This window comes from Bufo bufo, chromosome 3, assembly GCF_905171765.1.
Source record: "Bufo bufo chromosome 3, aBufBuf1.1, whole genome shotgun sequence".
Lineage (NCBI taxonomy): Eukaryota > Metazoa > Chordata > Amphibia > Anura > Bufonidae > Bufo > Bufo bufo.
Window position 1 is genome coordinate 6,028,862 of NC_053391.1, and position 26,232 is coordinate 6,055,093.

Genomic DNA, 26,232 nt, shown 5'->3' on the forward strand with positions numbered 1-26,232 from the left:
TGCCCTCTAACCTTTACGGGAGAACTTAATGGGACCTTTAGAGATGAGCGAATTTCCGCTTATAGAATTTGTTCACGCTTCGTTTGGTGGTAAAAGCAGAACTGCGTAATGGATTCTGTTACCACGGACCATGACGCAGTTCTATGACGGGATGTCTTCAGAGGCGTTCCGTTATTCATTCCGTCATAATAGAAGTCTATGGGCTGCAAAATGGATCCTTCCCATTTCCGTTATGCAGGGGAGTCCTCCCGCTGACCCCCGAGTCCTCCCGCTGACCCCCGAGTCCTCCCGCTGACCCCCGAGTCCTCCCGCTGACCCCCGAGTGCTCCCGCTGACCCCCGAGTCCTCCCCTGCATAACAGAAACGTGACGGATCCGTTTTGCAGCCCATAGGCTTCTATTATGACGGAATGAATAACGGAATGCCTCTAAAGACATCCCGTCATAGAATTGCGTCATGGTCTGTGGTAACAGAATCCATTACGCAGTTCTGCTTTTACCACCAAACGAAGTGTGAACAAATTTCATAAGCGGAAATTCGCTCATCTCTACCTCTAACCTTTACAGGGGAACTTAATGTGACCTCCTCTGACCTCCTGAATGCTCCTGTCCAACTGTTCAGTGTTTCAGTAATTTTTGCACAACTTGCTGTTCTCTAAAAAGGAGCCTAACCGCAAAATTCACACCAGGTGTTTGATCCATGAATCGCCCAATAAATGTCCTGGTTCCATTAGAATTGGTAATAAACAGTCCTCCTCATCATGCTGCTCACACTGTGACATCATGAGACCAAGACGACACCTAACAACTGATGAACAGGACCTCGCCATCGTGAGGCTTCAAGCAGGATGTTCTCAGATGGAAGTGGCCCCTGAGCTTAGAGTGTCCTCAGCAGGTTGTATCAGAGATACAGAGACGGGAAGAGTCACAGAAAGGCAGAGAAGTGGACGTCCCGTGGCCACATCCCACACTGATGACCGCTTCATTGTGAACACTGCCCTGCGGAACCGGATGATGAATTCCACACAACTCCAGGCACAATAAGGGAGGTGAGAGGCACCAAGTGTCACGTCCGACCATTGGAAACCGTTTACATCAGCGGGGTCTGAGTGCTAGACGACCTGCCAGGTACCTGACCGCACCACCAGGCACAGGCGTCATTGTCTTATATGGGCCAGGGAACATCTACGCTGACGAGGGACCGGTGGGCCTCAGTGATGTTCACCGAGTAGAAATGATGGCCGGCAATGATGTTGGAGACGTCAAGGAGAGCGCTCTGCATCAGCCACTGTGGTCACCAGACGAGCCTGGGGTGGTGTCACAGTGCGGGCCGGTGTGTCTAGTCCATACAGAACTGCCCTACACTGTGAAGGGTGCAGTGACAGCCCAGACCACCTGAAGAACATCAGTAATCCGGTCATTGTGTCTCTGCAGGAACAACACCGGCCTAATGTCATCTTCATGGAGGACAATGCTCCAGCTCATCGAGGTCCCATCATTAGGGAACGGCGGCTGGAGACTGGGGGACCTCACATGGAGCGGCTGCACTTTCTCCAGACCTGAATCCCATTGAAAACCTCTGGGATCAGCTGAGGCACCGTGTAGAGGCGCGTAACTCTGTACCCCAGAACCTCCATGACCTGAGGGCCGCCCTTCAAGAAGACTGGGATGCCGTGCCTCAGCAGACAATAGGTGACTTGTGAACAGCAGGAGACGTCGTAGTCAGGGTGGAATTGATGCTCAAGACCACAGGACAAGTTCCTGAGACACGGACATTTTGTGGCGGTGTACCCAGCACTGGGGTCGGCTTCTGAGTGGAGGAGGTCACCATCGCTGCTTCTACTTAATGCCCGACTGTCATCATATAATATCACTGGAGCCGGAATGTCTTACATTCCCATAAATTTCACCCAAAAGCCAAATATCCCAAACTTTTTGTGAGTAGTGTAATATAGGGGTGTTTATATAGGGCAGGGATGGCAAACCTGCGGCCCTCCAGCTGTTGCAAAACTACAACTCCCAGCATGCCCGGACTGCCTACAGCTATCAGCCTACAGCAGGGCATGCTGGGAGTTGTATTTTTACAACAGCTGGAGAGCCGCAGGTCGGCCATCCCTGATATAGGGTATAATGTACATAGTATGGAATAGTAACTTATAATACACGGCCTTGAGAATGCGTAGAGAAATCCCTATACAAATCTATCAGGATCCCCAGTGTAGATAATATATCCTATAGTGTCTCCTCCGTCTGACCTGTTATACAGCGCGTGTGTCCCGCTCTCTCTACTCTGTTCACAGCAATATCAGCGCCTTTCACCCCGAAGATGTTCTGCAGTGATTGTGGGGGAGGGGGCGGCGCAGCCGCAGGTGGTCAGGACCATACACTGTACATAGAAGGTCCTCAGCTTTCAGGAAGACGATGCATTGATGTAAAGAGACTCTCAGATGCCAGCTGCGCCTCCCCTGAGTGTCGGGGGATGGTATGTGTTTCTATAGGGGCAGGTATATATCATCTGCGCCTCCCCTGAGTGTCGGGATGGTATATCTTTCTATAGGGGCAGGTATACGGTTATCTGCGCCTCCCCTGAGTGTCGGGGGATGGTATATCTTTCTATAGGGGCAGGTATATATATCATCTGCGCCTCCCCTGAGTGTCGGGATGGTATATCTTTCTATAGGGGCAGGTATATATCATCTGTGCCTCCTTATATCGGCGCCTCCCCTGAGTGTTGGGGGATGGTGTATCTTTCTATAGGGGCAGGTATATATATCATCTGCGCCTCCCCTGAGTGTCGGGGGATGGTGTATCTTTCTATAGGGGCAGGTATACGGTTATCTGCGCCTCCCCTGAGTGTCGGGGGATGGTATATCTTTCTATAGGGGCAGGTATATATCATCTGCGCCTCCCCTGAGTGTCGGGATGGTATATCTTTCTATAGGGGCAGGTATACGGTTATCTGCACCTCCCCTGAGTGTCGGGATGGTATATCTTTCTATAGGGGCAGGTATACGGTTATCTGCGCCTCCCCTGAGTGTCGGGATGGTATATCTTTCTATAGGGGCAGGTATACGGTTATCTGCGCCTCCCCTGAGTGTCGGGATGGTATATCTTTCTATAGGGGCAGGTATACGGTTATCTGCGCCTCCCCTGAGTGTCGGGATGGTATATCTTTCTATAGGGGCAGGTATACGGTTATCTGCGCCTCCCCTGAGTGTCGGGGGATGGTATATCTTTCTATAGGGGCAGGTATATATCATCTGTGCCTCCTTATATCTGCGCCTCCCCTGAGTGTCGGGGGATGGTGTATCTTTCTATAGGGGCAGGTATACGCCATTTACCTGCATCTTCCCAGTGTGGACCAGTTACGACTCCCCTACAGGCTCAGTGCTGCCCTTGTTACCACCACCATTGCATCTCTGTTACTATGACAACCGAGATTTACATATGGGGGGACGTTGACGACATCTCCATGTTTTCAGCAGCCGAAATGTGGTGAAATACGGTGCAGAAATCGCCCAGGTGCCCCTTCTCAGGACCCTCCTGTCACCAGCCCTTATAACAGCCCGTTCATCTGCCAGGCTTGTTACTATGGCGACCGCAGTGCGACGCCCCTGTCAGCCATGTTTAGTGGTAACTGGAAAGCAGCCTGAAGCCGCCTTCTAGATATCTGTGATATAAAGGAGACTGTAAGAAGATAAAACGGACACAAAAGTGTAGGACACTGAAGAGTCTCGGGGACAATAGTGATTATAGGGACATCTGGGTGATGGCAGAGAGCGGCATCGGGCCCTTCTAATCTATTAACGCCTCTTCACTACAGCCCTGAGTCCTTACAAACGTACAGTGCCAAGACTGGTCACATGACATACTTCTCTGTAGTTTGTAGCCAATCGGCACTGCTTAGATGGGTCACATGACATACTTCTCTGTAGGCCTGATTCCATAGAAACAGTAGAACCAGGGTTGATAAGGTCACATGACACTACTCTACAGTCCTTAGCCAATCAGCAGAGCTGAGCAAGGTCACCTGACACATTCTCCTAGTCCAGGCGTTGGAAACTGGAATAGCTCTCTGGGCCAATCAGCAGAGGTGAGGCGGTCATGGGTGTAGGAACCCCCAAAAATCTGGAAAGGGGGACAGCATTTTTGCTCGCCGGGTATATTCTTATTCAGTAAACTGCGAGTTGTTTATATCGTTAAATTTAAAGTGTGTGTGTGTGAACCCCCCCCCCCCCACACACACTTACAGTTCTGAAGACTCAGGGGTGCTGGCTGGCTTGGCCGGGCAGAAGGAGTGTGGGGGACTGTGAGGCCTTTTTCTCCAAGCTGCTCCGGGTTGGAAGTGGGCACAATAAGAAAAAAATATATTTCATTACACCTCAGGTCAGACCACCAATCAGACCCCCAATGTTAATCAGACCTCAGATCACACCTCAGCTCAGACCCCAATATGAATGACCCCCAATCAGACCTCAGATAAGAGCCCCATGCCTCATAGCAGCCCCCAGTGCCTCTCATCAGCCAGTAATAACAGCCCCCCCAATCATGTGCCAGTAATACCAGACCCCCCCCCCCATCATGTGCCAGTAATACCAGACCCCCCCCCATCATGTGCCAGTAATACCAGACCCCCCCCATCATGTGCCAGTAATACCAGACCCCCCCCATCATGTGCCAGTAATACCAGACCCCCCCCATCATGTGCCAGTAATACCAGACCCCCCCATCATGTGCCAGTAATACCAGACCCCCCCCATCATGTGCCAGTAATACCAGACCCCCCCCATCATGTGCCAGTAATACCAGACCCCCCCAATCATGTGCCAGTAATACCAGACCCCCCCCCCCCATCATGTGCCAGTAATACCAGACCCCCCCCATCATGTGCCAGTAATACCAGACCCCCCCCATCATGTGCCAGTAATACCAGACCCCCCCATCATGTGCCAGTAATACCAGACCCCCCCAATCATGTGCCAGTAATACCAGACCCCCCCCCATCATGTGCCAGTAATACCAGACCCCCCCCATCATGTGCCAGTAATACCAGACCCCCCCAATCATGTGCCAGTAATACCAGACCCCCCCCCCATCATGTGCCAGTAATACCAGACCCCCCCCCCATCATGTGCCAGTAATACAAGACCCCCCCCATCATGTGCCAGTAATACCAGACCCCCCAATCATGTGCCAGTAATACCAGACCCCCCCCATCATGTGCCAGTAATACCAGACCCCCCCCATCATGTGCCAGTAATACCAGACCCCCCCCATCATGTGCCAGTAATACCAGACCCCCCCCCCATCATGTGCCAGTAATACCAGACCCCCCCCATCATGTGCCAGTAATACCAGACCCCCCCCATCATGTGCCAGTAATACCAGACCCCCCCCATCATGTGCCAGTAATACCAGACCCCCCCCATCATGTGCCAGTAATACCAGACCCCCCCATCATGTGCCAGTAATACCAGACCCCCCAATCATGTGCCAGTAATGCCAGTCCTGAGGACAGCGATATAAACAGAAACAGATCACCATGGAGATGAGCGCTTCACTTCCACAATGGAAGCGCTCATCTCAGTGCCTGCCCCGCCGCACACAGACACTGCCGCTGGCCTGGCTGGAGCCTGGGGGGGATTTAAAGAGGACCTTTCACTACTGTAGAAACTAAAAACCAACTATATCAGTGGGCAGAGCGGCGCCCAGGGGTCCCCCTGCACTTACTAGGATGTCTGGGCGCCGCTCCGTTCGCCCGGTATAGGCTCCGGTGTCTGCGCTCCCTCTGCTGTACTGGACTGATTTTTTGTATGAGGCGTGTCCCTTGCTGCAGCGCTGGCCAATCGCAGCGCACAGCTCATATCGATTGGCCAGCGCTGCAGCAAGGGACACGCCTCATACAAGAAATCCCTCCAGTACAGCAGAGGGAGCGCAGACACCGGAGCCTATACCGGGCGAACGGAGCGGCGCCCAGACATCCTAGTAAGTGCAGGGGGACCCCTGGGCGCCGCTCTGCCCACTGATATAGTTGGTTTTTAGTTTCTACAGTAGTGAAAGGTCCTCTTTAACCAAACCTGTCCTTCCCCGCTTCCTACGCCCATGGAGGCGGTCACATGCCACTCATCTGCAGCCCTGACCTCTGACACAGGGATCACATGACACACTGCCTTCCTTAGATACCAGGCTGTTTCGGACAAGAATAGGCATTCTCTTTATAGCGCTGGCCATGTGCGGTCCACAAAATGCGGAACGCACACGGCCGGTATCGTGTTTTGCAGATCCGCAATTTCCGGACTGCAAAACACTTACGGTCGTGTGAATGCACCCTTAATCTGTAGCGGTCGCCTCAGGTTTTCCTCTCAGTCTTCCCAGTGTATTGTGAGAGATTTAGTCCCAGAATCGCCCGTCTGAGGAGATAGGAGTCCTCTATGTGTCCTGGGGGTAACCTCGCCCTGCACCGTCCTCCCTGCCCCCGGCCGTTCAGGACTCATGGTCTGTGCAGGTTTAACGAGTTCTCCCTGAAGGTCGGAGTGTCACCATCTTGTGAGATCCTGTGTGTAAGACGACCTCACAGTGTCACCCTAACACCGAAAGAAATCGACTCGGGGTGCAGGGAGAGTGGGGGTACGGATACGGGTGACACGAGGAGAGCGGGGGTACATAAGCTGGTGACATGAGGAGAGTGGGGGTATGGATGACACGAGGAGAGGGGGTATATATATGGGTTACACAAAGAGAATTGGGGTAGGTAGAGGGGTTACCACGGGTGTATAACATCCAGCCTCTAGCCAAGCAGTCTGCCATTACCACAGTGTATAACATCCAGCCTCTAGCCGTGCAGTCTACCATTACCACAGTGTATAACATCCAGCCTCTAGCCATGCAGTCTACCATTACCACAGTGTATAACATCCAGCCTCTAGACATGCAGTCTACCATTACCACAGGTGTATAACATCCAGCCTCTAGCCGTGCAGTCTACCATTACCACAGTGTATAACATCCAGCCTCTAGACATGCAGTCTACCATTACCACAGTGTATAACATCCAGCCTCTAGCCATACAGTCTACCATTACCACAGTGTATAACATCCAGCCTCTAGCCATACAGTCTACCATTACCACAGTGTATAACATCCAGCCTCTAGCCATGCAGTCTACCATTACCACAGTGTATAACATCCAGCCTCTAGCCATGCAGTCTACCATTACCACAGTGTATAACATCCAGCCTCTAGCCGTGCAGTCTACCATTACCACAGTGTATAACATCCAGCCTCTAGCCGTGCAGTCTACTATTACCACAGTGTATAACATCCAGCCTCTAGCCAAGCCGTCTACCATTACCACAGGTGTATAACATCCAGCCTCTAGCCAAGCAGTCTACCATTACCACAGTGTATAACATCCAGACTCTAGCCATGCAGTCTACCATTACCACAGTGTATAACATCCAGCCTCTAGCCGTGCAGTCGACCATTACCACAGTGTATAACATCCAGCCTCTAGCCGTGCAGTCTACTATTACCACAGGTGTATAACATCCAGCCTCCGCCCATGCAGTCTACCATTACCACAGTGTATAACATCCAGCCTCTAGACATGCAGTCTGCCATTACCACAGTGTATAACATCCAGCCTCTAGACATGCAGTCTACCATTACCACAGTGTATAACATCCAGCCTCTAGCCATGCAGTCTGCCATTACCACAGTGTATGACATCCAGCCTCTAGCCGTGCAGTCTGCCATTACCACAGTGTATGACATCCAGCCTCTAGCCATGCAGTCTACCATTACCACAGTGTTATAACATCCAGCCCCCGACCATGCAATGGTCTTTACAGACATTGGTGACAGAATGACCCGTAAATGTCTCCCTGAATCCCGGCGTGGTCCTGTAATAGGAGCCACCGCTGCCACAAGTCACTTCCTGAAATGTCTTCCCTCCTAGATATTCCACCGTCACCTGTGAACGGTATTATTGTAAAGTGGACGGAACCACAGCAACTCGGCCATGAAGTGGAGACCACGTGAAGTTACAGAGTGGGGCCCCTGAGGAGCAAGTGCATAAAAGTCACCAACGCTCTGCTGACTCCATAACTGCAGAGTCCAGACCTTCTCTGCCAGGAGCTTTATGGCATGGGTCTCCATGACCGCTACATGCCAGCCTTCCATCACCAAGCACAATGCCAGGCGTGGGGTAGAGGGTGTAAAGCCACCACCACTGGACCCTGGAGCAGAGGACACCTCTTCTGTGCAGTGTCCAAGCACACTTCTCTATCTGATGGACGAGTCTGGTCAATGCCAGGAGGACGTTACCTGCCTGCATGGCACCCGCTGTACAGTCTGGTCAATGCCAGGAGGACGTTACCTGCCTGCATGGTGCCCGCTGTACAGTCTGGTCAATGCCAGGAGGACGTTACCTGCCTGCACGGCGCCCGCTGTACAGTCTGGTCAATGCCAGGAGGACGTTACCTGCCTGCACGGCGCCCGCTGTACAGTCTGGTCAATGCCAGGAGGACGTTACTTGCCTGCATAGCGCCCGCTGTACAGTCTGGTCAATGCCAGGAGGACGTTACCTTCCATGCATGGTGCCCGCTGTACGGTCTGGTCAATGCCAGGAGGACATTACCTGCCTGCACGGCGCCCGCTGTACAGTCTGGTCAATGCCGGGAGGACGTTACCTGCCTGCATGGCGCCCGCTGTACAGTCTGGTCAATGCCAGGAGGATGTTACCTGCCTGCATGGCGCCCTCTGTACGGTCTGGTCAATGCCAGGAGGACGTTACCTTCCATGCATGGCGCCCGCTGTACGGTCTGGTCAATGCCAGGAGGACGTTACCTGCCTGCACGGCGCCCGCTGTACAGTCTGGCCAATGCCAGGAGGACGTTACCTGCCTGCACGGTGCCCGCTGTACGGTCTGGTCAATGCCAGGAGGACGTTACCTGCCTGCACGGCGCCCGCTGTACAGTCTGGTCAATGCCAGGAGGACGTTACCTGCCTGCATGGCGCCCGCTGTACAGTCTGGTCAATGCCAGGAGGACGTTACCTGCCTGCATGATGCCCGCTGTACAGTCTGGTCAATGCCAGGAGGACGTTACCTGCCTGCACGGCGCCCGCTGTACAGTCTGGTCAATGCCAGGAGGACGTTACCTGCCTGCACGGCGCCCGCTGTACAGTCTGGTCAATGCCAGGAGGACGTTACCTGCCTGCATGGCGCCCGCTGTACAGTCTGGTCAATGCCAGGAGGACGTTACCTGCCTGCACGGCGCCCGCTGTACAGTCTGGTCAATGCCAGGAGGACGTTACCTGCCTGCATGGTGCCCGCTGTACAGTCTGGTCAATGCCAAGAGGACGTTACCTGCCTGCATGGTGCCTGCTGTACAGTCTGGTCAATGCCAGGAGGACGTTACCTGCCTGCACGGCGCCCGCTGTACAGTCTGGTCAATGCCAGGAGGACGTTACCTGCCTGCATGGCGCCCGCTGTACAGTCTGGTCAATGCCAGGAGGACGTTACCTGCCTGCACGGTGCCCGCTGTACAGTCTGGTCAATGCCAGGAGGACGTTACCTGCCTGCACGGTGCCCGCTGTACAGTCTGGTCAATGCCAGGAGGACGTTACCTGCCTGCATGGCGCCCGCTGTACAGTCTGGTCAATGCCAGGAGGACGTTACCTGCCTGCACGGCGCCCGCTGTACAGTCTGGTCAATGCCAGGAGGACGTTACCTGCCTGCACGGCGCCCGCTGTACAGTCTGGTCAATGCCAGGAGGACGTTACCTGCCTGCACGGCGCCCGCTGTACAGTCTGGTCAATGCCAGGAGGACGTTACCTGCCTGCACGGCGCCCGCTGTACAGTCTGGTCAATGCCAGGAGGACGTTACCTGCCTGCACGGCGCCCGCTGTACAGTCTGGTCAATGCCAGGAGGACGTTACCTGCCTGCACGGCGCCCGCTGTACAGTCTGGTCAATGCCAGGAGGACGTTACCTGCCTGCACGGCGCCCGCTGTACAGTCTGGTCAATGCCAGGAGGACGTTACCTGCCTGCACGGCGCCCGCTGTACAGTCTGGTCAATGCCAAGAGGACGTTACCTGCCTGCACGGCGCCCGCTGTACAGTCTGGTCAATGCCAGGAGGACGTTACCTGCCTGCACGGCGCCCGCTGTACAGTCTGGTGGAGGAGTGATGCAAGGGGGGTGTGCCTTATTTTCAATCAGCTGATTGGCAGGGATGCTGGGTGTCGGACCCCCGCCGTTCTGCTGATGGTGACCTGTCCTGACTGTAGGTCATGAATGTATATGGCAGGACAACCCCTTTAATGCTTCAGCAGACAAGACATTGGGGAGAATTGTATGGGGACAGCTTGGGGAGCGTCCTTCTCTGCTCCTCCATGACTGCGTCCTGGTGCACAAGCTCCATAAAGACATGGAGAGCCCCGACCTGAGCACCAGAAGGGAGACCTCGAGCCGGGCCCTCTCCTCCAAATCAGGTTCTGACCTCACAAATGATCTTCTGGATGAAGAGGCAAAACGTCCCACAGACTCCCTCTAAACTCTTGTAGGAAAACCTCCCAAAGGAGGCGCAACCCCATATTAATGTCTGTGGATGTAGAATGGGAGACGTCAGAAAAGATCCTGGAGGTGGAATGTAGAGGGTCCAATCCTCCTCTTCACATAGTCTGTGTACATACGGTATATATACGTGTATATTCACACACGCATTTTCCTTCCTCTAGAAGCTGCCATAAACCCTGCTGAACCAGGGCCTATCCTGTTGTGCTGTCGCAGAGGAGCTGATGCGTTTCAGTGTTGTCATTGAGCCGTTCTGTGTGTTTGCTGAATGTCTTATTACCTGTCAGGTGGGGAGGGCTTCTCACCTGTACAGGTTGTATCTGAGGCTGGGTCCCGGAGTCCCCTCCAGGTCCCATCTCCTTTGGGGTCAGCGGGTGATGGTTACTATTGTTGTCACCCAGCTTTTCTAAACTTTGTAAACATCTTGACAGTAGAGGACGATTTAAAGACGTAGTATTTCCCAGCTGCTGTTAACCCGCTCTGTACCATCCCTGAGGGCATCATGGCGGAGGACTGACACATTCCCGGACTCCGACACGTGTCTCGTGTTTCCACTTGTGGCCATTTAACACGTGTGTGGACGGCTACAAGAGCTAAAAACTGTACACATTATGTGGGATCATCATGTCACTATGGTAAAGGGGAGACCGGGCTCTACTAATAGCGTCATTACTAGTGCGGGAATTATCACATGAGAAAGCCCAAAATGATATACTGCTCCTATGTACAAGAATATATCTACTATAATACTGCTCCTATGTACAAGAATATATCTACTATAATACTGCTCCTATGTACAAGAATATAACTACTATAATACTGCTCCTATGTACAAGAATATATCTACTATAATACTGCTCCTATGTACAAGAATATATCTACTATAATACTGCTCCTATGTACAAGAATATAACTACTATAATACTGCTCCTATGTACAAGAATATATCTACTATAATACTGCTCCTATGTACAAGAATATAACTACTATAATACTGCTCCTATCTACAAGAATATAACTACTATAATACTGCTCCTATGTACAAGAATATAACTACTATAATACTGCTTCTATGTACAAGAATATAACTACTATAATACTGCCTCCTATGTACAAGAATATAACTACTATAATACTGCTCCTATGTACAGGAATATAACTACTATAATACTGCTCCTATCTACAAGAATATAACTACTATAATACTGCTCCTATGTACAAGAATATAACTACTATAATACTGCTTCTATGTACAAGAAAATAACTACTATAATACTGCTCCTATGTACAAGAATATAACTACTATAATACTACCTCCTATCTACAGGAATATAACTACTATAATACTGCCTCCTATATACAAGGCTATAACTACTATAATACTGCTCCTATGTACAAGAATATAACTACTATAATACTACCTCCTATCTACAAGAATATAACTACTATAATACTGCCTCCTATGTACAAGAATATAACTACTATAATACTGCTCCTATGTACAAGAATATAACTACTATAATACTGCTCCTATGTACAAGAATATAACTACTATAATACTGCTCCTATGTACAAGAAAATAACTACTATAATACTGCTCCTATGTACAAGAATATAACTACTATAATACTACCTCCTATCTACAGGAATATAACTACTATAATACTGCCTCCTATGTACAAGAATATAACTACTATAATACTGCTCCTATGTACAAGAATATAACTACTATAATACTACCTCCTATCTACAAGAATATAACTACTATAATACTGCCTCCTATGTACAAGAATATAACTACTATAATACTGCTCCTATGTACAAGAATATAACTACTATAATACTGCCTCCTATGTGCAAGAATATAACTACTATAATACTGCCTCCTATGTACAGGAATATAACTGCTATAATACTGCTCCTATGTACAAGAATATAACTACTATAATACTGCTCCTATGTACAAGAATATAACTACTATAATAGTGCCTCCTATGTACAAGAATATAACTACTATAATACTGCTCCTATGTACAAGAATATAACTACTATAATACTGCTCCTATGTACAAGAATATAACTACTATAATACTGCTCCTATGTACAAGAATATAACTACTATAATACTACCTCCTATCTACAAGAATATAACTACTATAATACTGCCTCCTATCTACAAGAATATAACTACTATAATACTGCTCCTATGTACAAGAATATAACTACTATAATACTGCTCCTATGTACAAGAATATAACTACTATAATACTGCTCCTATGTACAAGAAAATAACTACTATAATACTGCTCCTATGTACAAGAATATAACTACTATAATACTGCTCCTATGTACAAGAATATAACTACTATAATACTACCTCCTATCTACAGGAATATAACTACTATAATACTGCCTCCTATATACAAGGCTATAACTACTATAATACTGCTCCTATGTACAAGAATATAACTACTATAATACTACCTCCTATCTACAAGAATATAACTACTATAATACTGCCTCCTATGTACAAGAATATAACTACTATAATACTGCTCCTATGTACAAGAATATAACTACTATAATACTGCCTCCTATGTGCAAGAATATAACTACTATAATACTGCCTCCTATGTACAGGAATATAACTGCTATAATACTGCCTTCTTTTTGTATCCGTTGAGAGTTGTAGTGCAGTGAGCAGTTATGGAGGTGATGGACCCTTTGCAGTAGCAGTGAGTCGGTTGTGTCTTCTGTGGACTCTCCGCTGCGTCCCTCCCTAAGACGCTCCTCTTCCTCTAGTACCGGACTTGCCACGTTCCTCATCTGTCCTCCCGTACCGTCAGTGTCCGCACCCTGGAGGTTGTAGTCTTTGCACCCCGACAGGTCAGTAGGGTCCCTGAAGTTTAGGAATCCAAGGAACCTGCAGTCACCCAAAGCTCCAAATGTTTTTAGTCTCAGTTCCCTAGAAAAGTCCTTGTGGTCCTTGATGGGGGTCGTGTCCTCTCCGCCGCCTCCTCTTCTGCTGCTGTGATATTTTATAAGGTGATTGGTCTCGCTCTTTGGTCTTCGGAGAACGCGCCTCCTCTCCTGTCCTATAATCCAGGCAGGATATAATTCGGAGATCACCAGCGGTTGCGTCCATGCGGGTGAACGTCCACCATTAGAGCGACTCTTTGCCTTATGATTGGATGTTTTTGAGGGTGCGGCGATGGAACGATCTAACGGTTCTGTCCGAAAAGCATAATTTCATCATGGAAATCCAAAAACTCTTTAAAAACGGTACACATTTGTTAAATGCGTTATACATTTGTTTTTCTGCAGCCGATGTCTTCATATTTCGCTTCTGCTTTAATATTTTAATTATTTTTTTTTTTATAATTTTACACCGAAAAATTCACAGACTTACATAGAACCGTACATGTGTGCATACGTATTTACATACATACACGTGAGCGCTGAGAGCAGTGATTGGCTGCAGCAGTTACACGGATGTACGTCCGTTTCCTTCCTTGCCTCGTCGCACCCGCCGGCCACAGACGCAGATTTCAGCCGGTATGAATTATCAGTCCGGTCGTGGTTCTGTTGCCATGGACACACAGGCTGTCGCTACGGACGCTAATTGCTAGTAACGAGCTAATTTCCATCCGGGTCTCGTCATTGAGCGTCCATGACGGTGTCTCGTGTGTATCTGCCTCTCCTGCCCCCGTCCCCTCAGCAGGGTCCTCTAGTAATGCTCCTTGTTCTGATTCCTCGTAGATCCGCCCGTTTGGCCGCGCGAGGAGACTGTCCGGATTCTATAAGACGTGGCTGTTCCCAAGCATCAGGACTCTGCGACCAAACCATGTCCAAGGTTCAGGAAACCATCGTATTGGAGGAAGAGGAAGAGGAGGAGGAAGACGCCTCCACCAGCTGCGGGACCGGCGACGATGAGGATGACGGCGAACCGAAAATCTGCCGCGCTTGTGGCGACCGAGCTACGGGATATCATTTCAATGCCATGACGTGTGAAGGCTGCAAGGGCTTCTTCAGGTAAGTGTTCATGATGGGGGAGGGTAAGGACCCCGCTAGGAAAGCCGCCAACAACGTAACTGCCCCCCCCCCCCCTAGTAAACCTTCCGATATTTATAGAACATTGGTTTCCAGTCATTAGAGAAATCGGAGACGGTTCACATTGGCCCACGCGGCGGCCGCAGCCGAGAACACAGAAGGTGAGCTGCTGATAAATGTAAACTGGTTAAATCTACTCCTGACCGCCACCGCCGAGACCACGCCGGTCCTAGCGGTCACATCCGTCACATGGAAACCGCTACTGACCACTCTTAAAGGGGCCACGCCACCAGAGAAAATGCCAAGTGACCAAATTGTTCCTTTTATATAGCGGTATTTTATTGTTATGTTAGTGTTAGTATTTTTAGTTTTATTTTGTTGTTTTTTATTTTTTTTATTTAATAGTGTGTTTTATATTTAATATAAATTCCGTGCTGGAGGCCGGGCCTGGTCTGGTGTCCGGGCCGGGGGCCGGGCCTCGTCGCCTGGTGTCCGGGCCGGGGGCCGGGCCTCGTCGCCTGGTGTCCGTGCTGGAGGCCGGGCCTCGTCGCCTGGTGTCCGGGCCGGGGGCCGGGCCTCGCCTCGTCGCCTGGTGTCCGGGCCTCGCCTCGTCGCCTGGTGTCCAGGCCGGGGGCCGGGCCTCGTCGCCTGGTGTCCGGGCCGGGGGCCGGGCCTCGTCGCCTGGTGTCCGGGCCGGGGGCCGGGCCTCGTCGCCTGGTGTCCGGGCCGGGGGCCGGGCCTCGTCGCCTGGTGTCCGGGCCGGGGGCCGGGCCTCGTCGCCTGGTGTCCGGGCCGGGGGCCGGGCCTCGTCGCCTGGTGTCCGGGCCGGGCCTCTTCGCCTGGTGTCCGGGCCGGGGGCCGGGCCTCTTCGCCTGGTGTCCGGGCCGGGGGCCGGGCCTCGTCGTCTGGTGTCCGGGCCGGGGGCCGGGCCTGGTCTGGTGTCCGGGCCGGGGGCCGGGCCTCGTCGCCTGGTGTCCGGGCCGGGGGCCGGGCCTGGTCTGGTGTCCGGGCCGGGGGCCGGGCCTCGTCGCCTGGTGTCCGGGCCGGGGGCCGGGCCTCGTCGCCTGGTGTCCGGGCCGGGGGCCGGGCCTCGTCGCCTGGTGTCCGGGCCGGGGGCCGGGCCTCGTCGCCTGGTGTCCGGGCCGGGCCTCTTCGCCTGGTGTCCGGGCCGGGGGCCGGGCCTCGTCGTCTGGTGTCCGGGCCGGGGGCCGGGCCTGGTCTGGTGTCCGGGCCGGGGGCCGGGCCTCGTCGCCTGGTGTCCGGGCCGGGGGCCGGGCCTCGTCGCCTGGTGTCCGGGCCGGGGGCCGGGCCTCGTCGCCTGGTGTCCGGGCCGGGGGCCGGGCCTCGTCGTCTGGTGTCCGGGCCGGGGGCCGGGCCTCGTCGCCTGGTGTCCGGGCAGGGGGCCGGGCCTCGTCGCCTGGTGTCCGGGCAGGGGGCCGGGCCTCGTCGCCTGGTGTCCGGGCAGGGGGCCGGGCCTCGTCGCCTGGTGTCCGGGCAGGGGGCCGGGCCTCGTCGCCTGGTGTCCGGGCAGGGGGCCGGGCCTCGTCGCCTGGTGTCCGGGCAGGGGGCCGGGCCTCGTCGCCTGGTGTCCGGGCAGGGGGCCGGGCCTCGTCGCCTGGTGTCCGGGCAGGGGGCCGGGCCTCGTCGCCTGGTGTCCGGGCAGGGGGCCGGGCCTCGTCGCCTGGTGTCCGGGCAGGGGGCCGGGCCTCGTCGCCTGGTGTCCGGGCAGGGGGCCGGGCCTCGTCGCCTGGTGTCCGGGCAGGGGGCCGGGCCTCGTCGCCTGGTGTCCGGGCAGGGGGCCGGGCCTCGTCGCCTGGTGTCCGGGCAGGGGGCCGGGCCTCGTCGCCTGGTGTCCGGGCCGGGGGCCGGGCCTGGCCTGGTGTCTAGTTTTTCTCTCTCTGGCGGTATTTCTTCTGCCGGGAGCCATTGGCGCTGTATTGGGGATCCCATTGTCGTGTGGATTTCTATACTGGGACTTTTGACTCCTCTCTGGGGACGTAGATTTGGCTCGGACTCCTCTCGGTGATGGCGGGGGTTACACCGTGTTTGTTTTTTCTGTTTTTAGCAGAGATGTTTTTCTGCCGGTGACGTGGAGAGCCGATCGTCCGCCCTAATTACTTAACGGGTTAATCAGTGACGCATTTTCCCTTCTTTGTTGTCGACCATTTCCTTCATTTTTACCAGAATGACATATTTTAATCAGCCGCTTTGGGTGCAGCTGACGGGTGATGCTCCGGATCATCTGAAGACATGGGGGGTGCGGGGCTCTGTGAAATCTTCCAAGGCTTCCTGAAGAAGGACATACCACGTGCGCCAGGTTTTCCAGGAACGTCTCTGTTGTTGCTAGGCAGCCATCATGCCTAACGACCTTGGCCAATTAGTCCCTAAGAGCTTATTGTGAAGTGTTTTTGAGCCCCCATCCATGTGAGTCACATAATGCGGCAGTCAATCGGTGCCCCCCACCCCGTTTATGTAGACCCCCTTTCACATAGTCGTCGGTCATTAAGAAAAAGTGGCAGTTGCTAGGCAACCACAGGACCGCGCTGCGGCCGGGCCTAAGAGCTTACAAGCCAAAAGATTGTCATTAGAAGCTTTAACATAAGGTAAGCGCTAAGGGTCGTCCGTATAGCGCTGCCATTAGCGCACATGAGGGTATGAGGTGCTCCATGTAGTAATGGTGAGGCTGCCCGCATGTACTGGAGAGGAACTGGGACGAACTGGTCAGCAGCAAGCTAGAGGCACTCAATGCCAGGCAGCAGGAGGGGTAAGAACAGTGCGTGGACGAGACCCTGATCACGAGGACACACCAGTGTATACCGTCAATGGAGGCAGACCACGCAGCTGATACAGGGCCCCGGGGGAGGAGGGCCCCAGGCTGGACTGCTTTTCCTGACACGAGAACACAGCTGCCACTAGGGGAGCTCAGTGCAAATATCACAGCTTCTATTCCACTAAATGGTAACTGCATACATTCCTGTGCAGTCAGCTCCCCCTAGTGGTGGCCGTGGGCAGCAGATTTATCAATGTCCACTACTCACTAAAAGTTAGGGATATTTGGCTTTCGGGTGAAATGTATGGAAAGCGTAAAAAATTGCGGCTCCAGTGATATTATGTTGTGAAAGTCAGGCATTAAAGGGAACCTGTCACCTGGATTTTGGGTATAGAGCTGAGGACATGGGTTGCTAGATCACTGCTAGCACATCTGCAATACCCAGTCCCCATAGCTCTGTGTGCTTTTATTGTGTAAAAAAACCCGATTTGATACATATGCAAATTAACCTGAGATGAGTCAGAGCTTGAAAATATGACTCTTCTCTGGTCACACAAGTAAGATATGACTCTTTTATGTTAATTTGCATATGTATCAAATCGTTTTTTTTTACACAATAAAAGCACACAGAGCTATGGGGACTGGGTATTGCGGATGTGCTAGCGGCCATCTGGCAACCCATGTCCTCCGCTCTATACCCAAAATCCGGGTGACAGGTTCCCTTTAAGTAGAAGCGGCGATTGGTGATTTCCTCATCTCAGACAATTTACTGACCCAGAAGGCGACCCCAGTGCTGGGTACACCGCCACAAAATGTCCGTGTCTCAGGAACTTGTCCTGTGGCCTTGAGCATCAATTCCACCCTGACTACGACGTCTCCTGCTGTTCACAAGTCACCTACTGTCTGCTGAGGCACGGCATCCCAGTCTTCTTGAAGGGCGGCCCTCAGGTCATGGAGGTTCTGGGGTACAGAGTTACGAGCCTCTACACGGTGCCTCAGCTGATCCTAGAGGTTTTCAATGGGATTCAGGTCTGGAGAAAGTGCAGCCGCTCCATGTGAGGTCCCCCGGTCTCCAGCAGCCGTTCCCTATGGGACCTCGATGAGCTGGAGCATTGTCCTCCATGAAGATGACATTAGGCCGGTGTTGTTTCTGCAGAGACACAATGACTGGATTAATGTTCTTCAGGTGGTCTGGGCTGTCACTGCACCCTTCACAGTGTAGGGCAGTTCTGTATGGACTAGACACACCGGCCCGCACTGTGACACCACCCCAGGCTCGTCTGGTGACCACAGTGGCTGATGCAGAGCGCTCTCCTTGACGTCTCCAACATCATTGCCGGCCATCATTTCTACTCGGTGAACATCACTGAGGCCCACCGGTCCCTCGTCAGCGTAGATGTTCCCTGGCCCATATAAGACAATGACGCCTGTGCCTGGTGGTGCGGTCAGGAAAACTTCCAGGTCGTCTAGCACTCAGACCCCGCTGATGTAAACAGTTTCCGATGGTCAGATGGGACACTTGGTGCCTCTCACCTCCCTTATTGTGCCTGGAGTTGTGTGGCTTTCATCATCCGGTTCCGCAGGGCATTGTTCACAATGAAGCGGTCATCAGTGTGGGATGTGGCCACGGGACGTCCACTTCTCTGCCTTTCTGTGACTCTTCCCGTCTCTGTATCTCTGATACAACCTGCTGATGACTCTCCGTGACGCTCTAAGCTCAGGGGCCACTTCCGTCTGAGAACATCCTGCTTGAAGCCTCACAATGACAACGGCCTGTTCATCAATTGTTAGGTGTCGTCTTGGTCTCATGATGTCACAATGTGAGCAGCATGATGAGGAGGACTGTTTAATACCAATTCTAATGGAACCAGGACATTTATTGGGCGATTCATGGATCAAACACCTGGTGTAAATTTTGCCGTTGAGCTCCTTGTTAGAGAACAGCAAGCCCTGAAACATTGAGCAGTTGGACATGTGCATTCAGAGGTTTAGAGAAGGTCACATTAAGTTCTCCTGTAAAGGTCAGAGGGCATTTTAGGGTCATCTGGAAATTTCACCCACAAGCCAAATATCCCTAACATTTTGTAAGTAGTGTATTTATGGCAGTTGTCTGGTGTGAAATCATTGAGAAATATGATTTTAGGAATGAGCGCCATATTTATGAAGCAGCTGTTCCACGTTTTCCCACATAAGTCAGATAAAATAGGTGAGGTGGAGGGGAACTTTTTTTTTTTTTTTAATATTACAATTTTTGGATGGCGGACAGGGATCCTATAGTGCCCTATGAGACCTGTGTATGCCCCTGGACATTGGATGGAGATAGCGTGGTCCTGTGAGTCCCCCCCTCACCTGTAGGATCAGGTGGTACACTCTGATGTGGACTGAATACTGTAGTGCACATGTAGAGGGGGTGGAATGTTCCACTCTTGGAAGGGGGGGGGGGTTATGGGTATAATCAGCGACATCACCAGTACCTATGGAGCATGTGAAGACTGGAAAATGGATGTTTATTATTGGGTTCAGGGGTTATAATGCAAAGGAGCTGCCCCGTCACCGGCTGCTCCCACCTCATAGACCAGCAGAACAGGTGCCTGGATGTGCTCTGGGTGTTGGGGCGGGCACAGAAGCACATGCCACATTAGCCCCAAACACATGCCATGTACCTAGAAGTCCAGTCTACCCCATAAAGTGTTCTATTTAGGATCTATGTATGAATGCATGTAGCCATTTGTGTGTGTATATGATGTAGGTTTACATGTGGACCGGTTCACACAGATCTCATGGGGCCCCATTGCAATACTTAGTATGGGCCCTCCTGCCCACCCGGTGTCTGGATATGGGTGCAGCGTAGAATGCAAGGTGCAGCGCCCAGATTTCTCATCATTTATATTTTTATATTATTATACAGCTGTGTGTGTGTGTGTATATATATATATATATAATTATTATTATTATTTTTTTTAAACAAACTGTACAAACCCCTCTCCCACTATATTGGACTTTTATGCTCTTCATAATTCGCGGTCATTACCGTCCCCTCCTCTCCCCGTGTGTCGCGGTCATTACCGTCCCCTCCTCTCCCCGTGTGTCGCGGTCATTGCCGTCCCCTCCTCTCCCCGTGTGTCGCGGTCATTGCCGTCCCCTCCTCTCCCCGTGTGTCGCGGTCATTGCCGTCCCCTCCTCTCCCCGTGTGTCGCGGTCATTGCCGTCCCCTCCTCTCCCCGTGTGTCGCGGTCATTACCGTCCCGTCCTCTCCCCGTGTGTCGCGGTCATTACCGTCCCGTCCTCTCCCCGTGTGTCGCGGTCATTACCGTCCCCTCCTCTCCCCGTGTGTCGCGGTCATTACCGTCCCCTCCACTCCCCGTGTGTCGCGGTCATTACCGTCCCCTCCACTCCCCGTGTGTCGCGGTCATTACCGTCCCCTCCACTCCCCGTGTGTCGCGGTCATTACCGTCCCCTCCACTCCCCGTGTGTCGCGGTCATTACCGTCCCCTCCACTCCCCGTGTGTCACCTTCCACCTCGACTCAGATTTCACGTGTTCTCTCTTTTCTCCCCCAGACGCGCCATGAAGCGTAGCCTGCGGCTCAGGTGCCCCTTCCAGAACACCTGTGTCATCAACAAGAATAACCGGCGGCACTGCCAGGCCTGCCGGCTGAAGAAATGTCTGGACATCGGGATGAAGAAGGAGTGTGAGTCCTCCATGAGATATCCGTGTGATGATCATACCCCACCTATCCATGTCACCTCTGTGTTACTAGTGACTAATACCCCCCATCAGCCATAGCGATAAAACCACTCACTTAATATTGTACGGTGCCCTCTCTGACCAGTCATGGACTCCACGTGCCCGAGGTGTCCTGTGGTATCTAAAGTGGTCAGTGCGGCCTCCACGGATCCCGCAGATGATAGGATGAGATGTGGGAGTTTGGAGACAAGTCATCACCTTCATCTCTGTCATGTCACTCATTGTGGCGGGGGGAGGGAGGGTATGCGGCTGATAGATGGCACTGCCATTAGGGGGCACCACTGCCGTAGAGGGTTTACGTGTCTGTACAATGTTAGGCAAGTGGTATATCAGCAACGTGATGCCAGGAACCAAGGCTTCCAGTAGGACATTGCCCAGAACATCGCACTGCCTCCGCTCTATTTCCTTCTTCCCATAGTGCACCTGGTGCCATCTCTTCTGCAGGTAAGTGACGCACACACCCAGCCGCCCACATGATGTAATGTGATTCCTCAGACCAGGCCGCCTTCTTGCCATAGTGCACCTGGTGCCATCTCTTCTCCAGGTAAGTGACGCACACACCCAGATGTCCACATGATGTAATGTGATTCCTCAGACCAGGCCGCCTTCTTCTCATAGTGCACCTGGTGCCATCTCTTCTGCAGGTAAGTGACGCACACACCCAGCCGCCCACATGATGTAATGTGATCCCTCAGACCAGGCCGCCTTCTTCCCATAGTGCACCTGGTGCCATCTCTTCTGCAGGTAAGTGACACACACACCCAGCCGCCCACATGATGTAATGTGATCCCTCAGACCAGGCCGCCTTCTTCTCATAGTGCACCTGGTACCATCTCTTCTGCAGGTAAGTGACGCACACACCCAGATGTCCACATGATGTAATGTGATTCCTCAGACCAGGCCGCCTTCTTCCCCTAGTGCACCTGGTGCCATCTCTTCTGCAGGTAAGTGATGCACACACCCAGATGTCCACATGATGTAATGTGATTCCTCAGACCAGGCCGCCTTCTTGCCATAGTGCACCTGGTGCCATCTCTTCTCCAGGTAGGTGACGCACACACCTGGCCGTCCACATGATGTAATGTGATTCCTCAGACCAGGCGCCTTCTTACCATAGTGCACCTGGTGCCATCTCTTCTCCAGGTAAGTGACGCACACACCCAGCCGCCCACATGATGTAATGTGATCCCTCAGACCAGGCCGCCTTCTTCCCATAGTGCACCTGGTGCCATCTCTTCTCCAGGTAAGTGACGCACACACCCAGCCGCCCACATGATGTAATGTGATTCCTCAGACCAGGCCGCCTTCTTGCCATAGTGCACCTGGTGCCATCTCTTCTCCAGGTAAGTGACGCACACACCTGGCCGTCCACATGATGTAATGTGATCCCTCAGACCAGGCCGCCTTCTTCCCATAGTGCACCTGGTGCCATCTCTTCTCCAGGTAAGTGACGCACACACCCAGCCGCCCACATGATGTAATGTGATCCCTCAGACCAGGCCGCCTTCTTCCCATAGTGCACCTGGTGCCATCTCTTCTGCAGGTAAGTGACGCACACACCCAGATGTCCACATGATGTAATGTGATTCCTCAGACCAGGCCGCCTTCTTCCCATAGTGCACCTGGTGCCATCTCTTCCCCGGGTAAGTGACGCACACACCCAGCCGTCCACATGATGTAATGTGATCCCTCAGACCAGGCCGCCTTCTTCTCATAGTGCACCTGGTGCCATCTCTTCTCCAGGTAAGTGACGCACACACCCAGATGTCCACATGATGTAATGTGATTCCTCAGACCAGGCCGCCTTCTTCCCATAGTGCACCTGGTGCCATCTCTTCTGCAGGTAAGAGATGCACACACCCAGCCGCCCACATGATGTAATGTGATCCCTCAGACCAGGCCGCCTTCTTCCCATAGTGCACCTGGTGTCATCTCTTCTGCAGGTAAGTGACGCACACACCCAGATGTCCACATGATGTAATGTGATCCCTCAGACCAGGCCGCCTTCTTCCTTTGCTCTAGCTCAGATACTCATGCACCCACTGTAGACACTTTGGTGGACAGCGGTCACAATGGGCACAGCAGATACACAGCGAGTTGTGATGCCCTGAGGTGAGGCGCTCCGCCATGTTTTCATCCCTCCCTCCTCTCTCGCCCGCAGTGATCATGTCTGACGAGGCCGTGGAGCTGCGACGCTCCCTCATTAAGAAGAGGCAGAGCTTGTCCCAGATCCTGACCTTCTCCCCTGTGTCCACCATGACGGAGGAGCAGGAGGTGCTGGTGGGGCAGCTCACAGGCGCTCTGAAGAAGACCTTTGACAGCAGCTTCACTTACTTCAGGAACTACCGGGTATGAACGAAACGGAGGAGGAACGTCCAAGACGGGGATGGAGAGGCTTCATTGTTAAAGGGCTGGTGTCAGCGATGTAGAGCGGGTCCAGCTCAGCTGCATTGTCTATTGGAGTCGGAGGTTGTGTGGACTTCACCTCTTCTCTTAGGTTAAGGCTGCTGCCTCATACCTTCACCATGCTTTACACTGCAGCTCTGCGTGCCATTATCAGATCAGTGCTAATTGGGGGGCAGGGTAGACAGAGGGTGTCATCTGGTGATACAGGTCATCACCCTCATATCATTTCTGTTTCACCTTTAGCCCGCCAGGCGGCACGCGTATACTCCGGGCCAGCTCCAGGAGTCCTCTGTCTTCTTGATGTTGCCTCACATTTCCGACCTGCTCACCTATGTGATCAAGGGCATTATAGAATTTGCCAAAATCATCTCGTATTTCAGGTACAGACCCCCTCATATAATGGCTGCCAGGTGTCCATCCGGTCGTCTGACCCCCCAACACCTCTGCTCTTTCAGGGATTTGGATATCGAGGACCAGATCGCTCTCCTGAAGGGCTGCGCCATTGAGCTCTGCATCATCCGATTTAACACCGTCTTCGACTACAGTACGCGAACCTGGTTGTGCGGACCACAACACTACGACGTTGATGATTTGGCGGCCGGTGAGTACGCAGCACCCCTGCGGGGCTTATGTCGCTGTATACGTGTTCTGCCATAATTACATGGATTGTATCTCATCCCCTCCCCCACAGCCGGCTTCCGTCAGCTCTTCTTAGAGCCGCTGATTCGATTCCACTGTATGCTGAAGAAGCTGTGCCTGCACGTCGAGGAGTACGCACTGATGCAAGCCATCGCCTTGTTCTCCACAGGTACAGGAGCCCTCCTGTAATCGGTGGTCTTGGGTCACCTCCACCTGTAATCGGTGGTGCTTGGGTCACCTCCACCTGTAATCGGTGGTGCTTGGGTCACCTCCACCTGTAATCGGTGGTGCTTGGGTCACCTCCACCTGTAATCGGTGGTGCTTGGGTCACCTCCACCTGTAATCGGCGGTGCTTGGGTCACCTCCACCTGTAATCGGCGGTGCTTGGGTCACCTCCACCTGTAATCGGTGGTGCTTGGGTCACCTCCACCTGTAATCGGCGGTGCTTGGGTCACCTCCACCTGTAATCGGTGATGCTTGGGTCACCTCCACCTGTAATCGGCGGTGCTTGGGTCACCTCCACCTGTAATCGGCGGTGCTTGGGTCACCTCCACCTGTAATCGGCGGTGCTTGGGTCACCTCCACCTGTAATCGGCGGTGCTTGGGTCACCTCCACCTGTAATCGGCGGTGCTTGGGTCACCTCCACCTGTAATCGGAGGTGCTTGGGTCACCTCCACCTGTAATCGGCGGTGCTTGGGTCACCTCCACCTGTAATCGGTGGTGCTTGGGTCACCTCCACCTGTAATCGGTGGTGCTTGGGTCACCTCCACCTGTAATCGGTGGTGCTTGGGTCACCTCCACCTGTAATCGGTGGTGCTTGGGTCACCTCCACCTGTAATCGGTGGTGCTTGGGTCACCTCCACCTGTAATCGGCGGTGCTTGGGTCACCTCCACCTGTAATCGGAGGTGCTTGGGTCACCTCCACCTGTAATCGGTGGTGCTTGGGTCACCTCCACCTGTAATCGGAGGTGCTTGGGTCACCTCCACCTGTAATCGGAGGTGCTTGGGTCACCTCCACCTGTAATCGGAGGTGCTTGGGTCACCTCCACCTGTAATCGGCGGTGCTTGGGTCACCGCCACCTGTAATCGGCGGTGCTTGGGTCATGTACACAAACGTATTTTGTTTCCGCGTCCGTTCCATATATTTTTTTGCGGACCACAAAATGCATACAGTCGTGTGCATGAGAATCAGGGGCGGGGGTGTGGTCAGTGTAGTTGGGGGCTGGATTAAGGCGGAGTCGGTCCTGCTGTATGGCGGTATTAGTTCTGTGGTCACATTGTAAGCAGTGTGCGGCTGCCTCTCCAATCCGAGGACTGAAAGTGGAGTTCATCAACCTTCTTAGCTTTGGGGAACCCCCCCCCCCCCCCCCCCCCTCCCCTGAAAAATCAACACTGAAAAATCAACTCTGACACCAGAACAGACCCCCTAGATTAATGTGACCCCAGAACAGACCCCCTAGATTAATGTGACCCCCAGAACAGACCCCCTAGATTAATGTGACCCCCAGAACAGACCCCCTAGATTAATGTGACCCCCAGAACAGACCCCCTAGATTAATGTGACCCCAGAACAGACCCCCTAGATTAATGTGACCCCAGAACAGACCCCCTAGATTAATGTGACCCCAGAACAGACCCCTGTCACGGCCATGGTCATGGTCGCGACTCCTGTATCCGCATGCTGTTGCCTGCGGTCTGGTTTGGTTGTTCAACCACAGGTGAGGGCCGCTAGTATGTTGCCTCATTTGTGGTTGCCGCTGGCAACATGTAGTTATGTGGCAGTCGAGCAGCTGGAGCTGGTTGCTAGGCTGCTCGCTGTCATTTGCATGCGGTTGCACCTGGCAACCTTTGTTAGGTGTGTCTTTTGTATGTCTGGTGTGCACAGGGTTTTAGTTATTGTGCACTTTCTCCTTTATAGCTTGGCCAGTGAGACTCCTGTTGCTCCCTGTCTAGGAGGAACAGGTCGTCTTACCCTGCTCCTAGTCCAGGGCCACCCTGAGGGCTAGTAGGAATTACAGGTTCCAGTGTATGAGCCCTCCCACCATCA

The 26,232-nt window shown here is 52.8% G+C and overlaps 1 protein-coding gene across 1 annotated transcript in view; it reads left to right on the plus strand.

The window, feature by feature from the left end:
* NR1I2 (nuclear receptor subfamily 1 group I member 2) overlaps positions 1–26,232 on the plus strand; it is a 32,149-nt gene that overhangs the window by 1,603 nt on the left and 4,314 nt on the right. Inside the window, exons 2-7 of the mRNA XM_040422826.1 lie at positions 14,333–14,605; positions 20,953–21,083; positions 23,301–23,488; positions 23,789–23,925; positions 24,001–24,146; positions 24,237–24,353. Coding sequence (XP_040278760.1) covers positions 14,418–14,605; positions 20,953–21,083; positions 23,301–23,488; positions 23,789–23,925; positions 24,001–24,146; positions 24,237–24,353 — 907 coding nt within the window. The 5' untranslated portion in view covers positions 14,333–14,417. The remainder of the gene's footprint in view (positions 1–14,332; positions 14,606–20,952; positions 21,084–23,300; positions 23,489–23,788; positions 23,926–24,000; positions 24,147–24,236; positions 24,354–26,232) is intronic.